At 44.5% G+C, this 6,790-nt stretch overlaps 1 protein-coding gene across 1 annotated transcript; it reads left to right on the top strand.

Annotated features, from left to right (window-relative positions):
* The first annotated feature begins 434 nt into the window (after nt 1–434).
* On the top strand, nt 435–2,195 carry LOC127777560 (abscisic acid receptor PYL3-like). Its single transcript, XM_052304167.1, has 3 exons — nt 435–641; nt 1,401–1,619; nt 2,001–2,195. Exons 1-3 carry the CDS (start codon nt 435–437, stop codon nt 2,193–2,195), a joined length of 621 nt encoding a protein of 206 aa, XP_052160127.1.
* Nucleotides 2,196–6,790: the final 4,595 nt, after the last annotated feature.

Below are 6,790 nucleotides of genomic sequence, written 5' to 3'. Positions count from 1 at the left end.
AGCATGAGACCTCGCCAATGGTTTTATCAATTAAATATTATTTCAGAAAGAGTGCGAGGCATCTTCGGTTTCCGCATAATCAAGGATACACGCAGACACGTTTGGTTAATTGCATGCCTTGCACACTATTGCATGAACCTAGTCAGCCCGCTGGTTTGCTTTCCTCCATCGCTTCACGTAAGCACATTGCCATGATCGAGCTCATGCTCACCTTCCATCCGGCGGCTACCTCCAATGATAGGAGACAAGCCAAGCACACAGTTTGCTTCACATAATCACGAAGCAAATTGCCGAAAGGGTTATGTTGCTGGCTATATATATACCACCCTTGTGCTTGGCGGTTTATTCCATCCCATCAATTGTTCGGATTCAAGAGTAGTCAGTCTCACTCTCTTCCTCCAAATCATTGGTGCTGCTGCTACTGTGTACCGGAGATGAACGGCGCTGTTGGTGCGGGAGGAGCAGCGGCAGGGAAGTTGCCAATGGTGAGCCACCGACGGGTGCAGCGGAGACTAGCGGACGAGCGGTGTGAGCTCCGGGAGGAAGAGATGGAGTATATCCGGCAGTTCCACCGCCACGAGCCCGGCAGCAACCAGTGCACCTCGTTCGTCGCCAAGCATATCAAGGCGCCCCTCCAAACCGTAAGCAACGATAATAACTAACATTATCTGGTTTTTGTGTGTGTGTGTGCGTGTGTGTGTGTGTGTGATAATTTTACTATATATTGATCATGATTCTTGGAATCATTAGGTTCTTAACTGCTTGTTTTCTAGATGATATGTGCTATATATGACTTTGTATTGTGTCAATAAACATATCAATGCTTTATTGGATATATTAATTTGAATTGATGCCAGTAAATAATTTGTTTCAAGAATTGCACGAAGTATGACCAAGGATTAATTCTTAACTTTTTTTTGACCTGGATTAATTCTTAACATTGATGTTAATTAATCAATATCATTTTTGAGTGTACTCTCTTCGCCAAAAAAAAATATAAGGATGTATGGACTTCTTAAAAGGATTAAAGATGAAAACAAAGGGTGGCTGTGGGAGTCGAAGGGTTGTTGTGTGCAAGATTGGGTCAAATTAAACGAGTGGTTGAGAGGATGTGGTACTCAAGAGTTTCTTCTATTTTGGGATAAATCTGAAACGCAAGAATTACCTATACTTTGGGAATGATGGCATATTACGTACTGATTTATTTCAATACCCCACCACCATGTCCCAACACACGAACACACACACGCACGCGCACACACACATTTTGGACTTCACAATTTGTGTGAAAACCACTCAAACGAAAATGTTGTGTGCTTTGTGTGAAAGGCACTCATGAAACAAAGGTTCTATAGTCATATTGGTATTTAATATTGTTTGGTCTCTTTATATTTATTCAGGTTTGGTCACTAGTGAGGAGGTTTGATCAGCCACAACTTTTCAAACCTTTTGTGAGGAAGTGCGTAATGCGAGAAAACATTATTGCGACCGGATGTGTTAGGGAGGTCAATGTTCAAAGCGGGCTTCCAGCCACAAGGAGCACTGAGAGGTTAGAGTTGCTTGATGATAACGAACATATCCTCAAAGTCAAGTTTATTGGGGGCGATCATATGTTGAAGGTAAAAATTTTATCTTGATAATATGTCTAAGGTTTTCTTTTGCTTTGTCTTTTATGAAATGAATTCATGATACACAATATAGATATTTTTAAGCTAAAGGAACAACATGTATACCTAACTATAGAGAATGAAGAAATAATACAGTTCCATAAGTAGCGGCTTGGCACCACATCCTTATTTGCATCTAAAAATTTGCGAGATTTATTGTTTGTTTAGGATGTATCGCTAATATGTTGGCTCTAGACTGACTTTTCATTAAGAGAATGAGAGGCAAATAAGGAACCATGCCATTTTTTAGGGAACATAATGATTTTATCCTTTTATGAAAGATCTTTAGTTGTTGTGAAACTGATAATATATTTTTTTTTGTCTTTATAATAGAATTACTCATCCATCCTAACCATCCACTCTGAGGTCATCGATGGCCAACTTGGAACATTGGTGGTCGAATCATTTGTAGTGGATATTCCAGAAGGGAACACCAAAGACGACATATGCTATTTCATCGAGAACGTTCTCAGGTGCAACCTTATGACCCTTGCTGATGTGTCAGAGGAGCGCCTTGCCAATCCTTGATCTCACTCTGCATAACTTTCAATTCTTTTTTTATCAAAATGTGTGGCAGCATAACTAAAGCTTCCATACTAACTGTGAATGTAAACATCAAGTGATATGTAGTGTTGCATGCCCCGAACAAATATGAGTACTGTGACACTTAATGACTGTCTAAAATATACACTATCTGAGTTGGTAGCTCATGAAATTTTATTTCTTTTCATTTTCATGTGCATGCTTGCCTATTGGACATTAGGAGAATGCCTTTGTGTATGCACTACCTGGCAGATTGTGCAAGAGCTATTGTTCCCCATTTGGCCTATCAAGTGGTTGTATTTGCCTAATGTTGTTAACCAAATGAACATATCCTTATCATGTTTTTGTGTTAGGTTTGGCTGCAAGAATTGATTTGTCGATTCAACATCATCTTCTACTAGTTGTTTATTAGTTTGAATGTCCTCCATGAAAATACAGGACCTTACGTATGCTGGTCTGATTTGACTTGGCCTTCTACATCTAGAACTTGCTCAAAATGTGTGACCTTACGTATCTTGAACTCATTAAGTATGTATCACACTCAATTGTAAGCACCGATCCTTTTCCTTTTATTATTTCTACTCCTTTTCTTGTCCAGTTGTGCATGACAAAAATGTGAATGGTCAAGTATTAAGTTTGCTCATGACATGGGTTAACTCATAGGTACAAAAGAAAAACGATGTGCCACAACCTTTTTCTATGAGGGCACATGTTTCAAATGTCCAAATATATTGATTTTTACCTTTTCAGAGGAAGAGAAACGATTCGATCATGTCATGTAGCATGTGAACAAGCAATTGTTCAGTTTCGAACGTAGCCTGCACCGGCTGCCTTTGCACCCAGGATTCAAGTTTGAAAGTAGCATTTATCCATGTGCAGTGCATTCTAGAGCCCTTCCCACTTTATACAAGGTGAAGACCGGAGAGGGTTGGAGCGTATTAAGGAAAAAAGTGTAAGAGACTCCTATTGTTCCATGTCTCACGGCATGAACAATATAGTTGGCACTAAAAAAAAAGTACAAGCATGTGCTAGATTTGCATATATGATGCAACCTTTGCAACCCTTAAAAATAAAATAACTATTTCTAAGTTTGCTTTTTACCATGTTAGAGGCAAAAAAAAATCAGGGGAACTAATTTCTACCAAACAAACAAAATATACGGTAGCATCTCAGGAAAAAATATCAAGATGATTACAATAAACAACCTAGGATGGCATGAGATAGCCAACAGTTTGGTCAAATATATGTTACTTTAGATAACAAAAGTGTACAAGACACATTTGGTTAATTACATGCCTTGCATGCTTGAATCGACCCAACCGGCTAGGTTTCTTCCTCCACCGCCTCAGTTAAGTACATCACCATGATCAAGCTCATGACCTTGTAGTGTCTATCGTCGAGGCTTCAAGACAAACCAAGCACACAGTTACCTTCACACAATCACGAAGCAGTTCACCAAAAGAGCTATGTTGTTGCTCAAATATATACCACCCTTGTGCTTGCTCGCCTTTTCCATTCTACCACAATCGATCGGCTTCATGAGTTAGCATCTGACCTCTTCCCCTTCACCTTGTTGGTGTTGTTGTGTTTCTACTGCCAACCGGAAATGAATGTTGGCACAAGTGGTGCGGTAGGAGAAGCGGAAGGGAGGCTGCCGACAGGCGCAGTGAAGACTTACGGATGAGCGTTGTGAGATCAGGCAGGACGAGGTGGAGTACGTGCAGCACTTCCGTAGCCACGAGCCCGGTAGCAACCAGTGAAAATCCTTTGTCACCAAGCACGACAGAGCACCCACCAAACTGTAAGTAGTGATAATATGTAGCGACCCACGTATTCCACTTCCGAGGTAGAATACCTGTCTATGGCTCATTTCTTAGTAAGAACCAACTTACCAAGAAATGGGCACACCATAGTAGCATAGCAGAAACAATTGCAGCGAAACCCATTAACTAAAAACCATAAGAAATTAATTTTTACCAAAATAATAACACTAATAGTTCCTTGCTCTTCTAGATCTTCATTACCTTCAACATTAAGTTGATGTAGAGATATGTAAGACTTGATCAATTTTGTAGAATCTTCTCTTCACCTAATTGTTAGCTCAACACTACAAGGAATAATATATAGGGATGAGTACGAATGGTACTCAACAAGTCCAACTATAGCAATCCAACAAATATATGCCCATAATCCACCTGCATAATAATACATATATGTCCAAAGCCACCATAATCCAACAAGGAATTTTATGCATGTTCATAAAACAGTGTTGTAAAAACTCATATTAAGTAATTATAAAACCTACTGCATATAAGGCACCACAGGTATTAGAACCTTCGATTGGTTCCTTTCCTGCCGCGTTTGCAGTTTCTACCCGAAACAGGGAGTGACATATCACAATTCATACACTCTGCAAAGGTGTGTCGCTGTACCCATAGACGCCTTAAACCTTTTAATGCCCACGCTACACCGCCACCACGCCAGCGCCTAAGCACACTTCATGGTGTATGCCGGCAAGGCTAAGGTCACAGGCTTTTCATCAATCCCATCTAACAATTATCTCTGCGGGTGATTCCCGCAACAACGACGAATCATCGGATCCCGCAACAACGGCGATCCACATTCTGCAACAACGGCAACCCTCATCGCTAGCCCACGCTCACGGGATTCACAGAAGTCCTTAAGCCCGCAGGATAAAGCCATTAAGAAAGAACTACTAAGGCAGCATGTCCCGTTCCAGGTCATATGGTCGACACGATCGCTACGGCGCTTGAATGCCATATAACAGTTGTTGTTTAACATTATGATGATAAATATATGCAACTGAACCCCCACCACCATGGCAAGTTCAGAGTACAGCTATAATATGACTTACAGCTCCACCAGTCAATCCAATCCATCAGCATATTGATTTTAATTATAGAAAGTATAATTTAATGCAAAGTGATACATATAGATTGCAATTACAAAAATATAACAAGAGATGGTCAAAGATGTTGGACTTGCCTGAGACACCCGAAATCGAAGAACGAATAAATCATTGAAGAACTTCAAGAAATCCAAGATAAACGCCCAACTGAAATAGTACAATGGAACAAAACTAAATACGAGAACGTCGATGCCAGCGCGATGCATATGCGACGTCTAATTGTCACGTCCTGATAAATTCATCCCGAAATAAAAATCATCCTCTAAAAGGAATAATGGAATTAATTAAAATTCGAAAAGAAGTGGCAAACACTAAAATACGTACAAGAAAAATTCGAATGTGGCCCGAAGAATTTTTGTTAAATTCTCCTTGGTCTAAAAGGAGCTCTCAAATTTTACTTGAATTTTCATAGCAACGGAATTATTTATTAAGCAACAACAACAATTAACAAAGTTTACTAAAAAGAAAAACTAAAAAAAAATCCTCCTTCCTCCTTTCGAGTCTAGCCCAAAGTCTTCCTCTCTCTCTCTCCCTAGGCCCGCGGCCGAAGTCTCTCCTCCCTCCCTCTCTTTTTCTTTCTTCCCTCCTTCCCGGCCGGCCAACTCCCTCCTCCTCCTTCCTCCCGGCCTGCCTCGGCCCAAGCCTCCCCGCCCCGTTCCACCTAGCCCGCCTCCTGGCCCAAGCCGAGCCACGCTCGCCCGCGCCCTCACGCGCGCCGCACGCGCATAGACCGCGCGCCTCCCGAGTGGGACCCACCTGCCAGGCGCGTCTCCTTCCTCCCGCTCGGCTCTTCTCCCTCCCGTGAAAACCCTAGCTTCTTCCTCCCTCAAATCTGCGCGATTCAAGCATGGGATTCCAAAATTGATTGGGGTATTTTAATCCCCTTTCCTTCCTCTTTATTTCCCCCTTATTTCCCCCTTGATTCGTGCTCTCAACTGCCCGGAACGGCCGCGCCTTCCCCGGCCGCTTTCCATGGCCGCCGCCCGAGTTTTCCGCCGCCGTTCCCCGCTCCTCCTGTGGCCGGCTCCCTCCCCGTGCCTATAAAATGGAATCCTCTTCCTCCGTTCTCTCGTTTTAGCCTCCTCCCACGTCTCCCCGTGGCCGCACTGCCTCTCCCCGCCGCCCTCCTCTCTCTCCCGTGCCGCCGGCCACCTCCAGCCGCCTCCCCCTCCTCGCCCGTGCACCGGTAGACCGTGCCGTCGCCATCCTCGGCGTCGCAGCCGCCTCCTCTCCCCCAGCCTGCCCTCCGTTTCGCGCGGTGACCGCCGGAAGTGCGTCCTCATCGACGTCCAGTGGCGTTGCCGCCACTGCACCGCCTCCAGCCGCCTCTGCTGCCGAGCCTGAGCGTCGGTCGGCCGTGCCGTCGCCTCCCTCAGCTCCGCGGCGTCGTCCTCCTCCCCAGCCTCACCATCTCCTCGCCCGAAGCTCGCTGGAGTGGTGTCCTCGCCGGCGGGTAGTACCTCCCATCCTCTGGCCAGCTTCTGTTCCTTGTCGGTGCGCCGGCCGACGTCGTCGCCATCACCTTCGGCATCGCAGCGGCAAGGTCGTCCTCGGCCTCGCCTCCCCTCCTCCCGAACCCCGCCGGTCTTCGTCGTCGTCATCGTTCGTCCTCGTCGACGTCTCCTCCGGTCGGCCGTTCCTCCTCGATGGC

The sequence above is a fragment of the Oryza glaberrima genome, chromosome 6 (genome assembly GCF_000147395.1).
Source record: "Oryza glaberrima chromosome 6, OglaRS2, whole genome shotgun sequence".
NCBI lineage: Eukaryota > Viridiplantae > Streptophyta > Magnoliopsida > Poales > Poaceae > Oryza > Oryza glaberrima.
The sequence above is the reverse complement of the archived record's forward strand: the minus strand, read 5'-3'. Positions and strand labels throughout refer to the sequence as shown.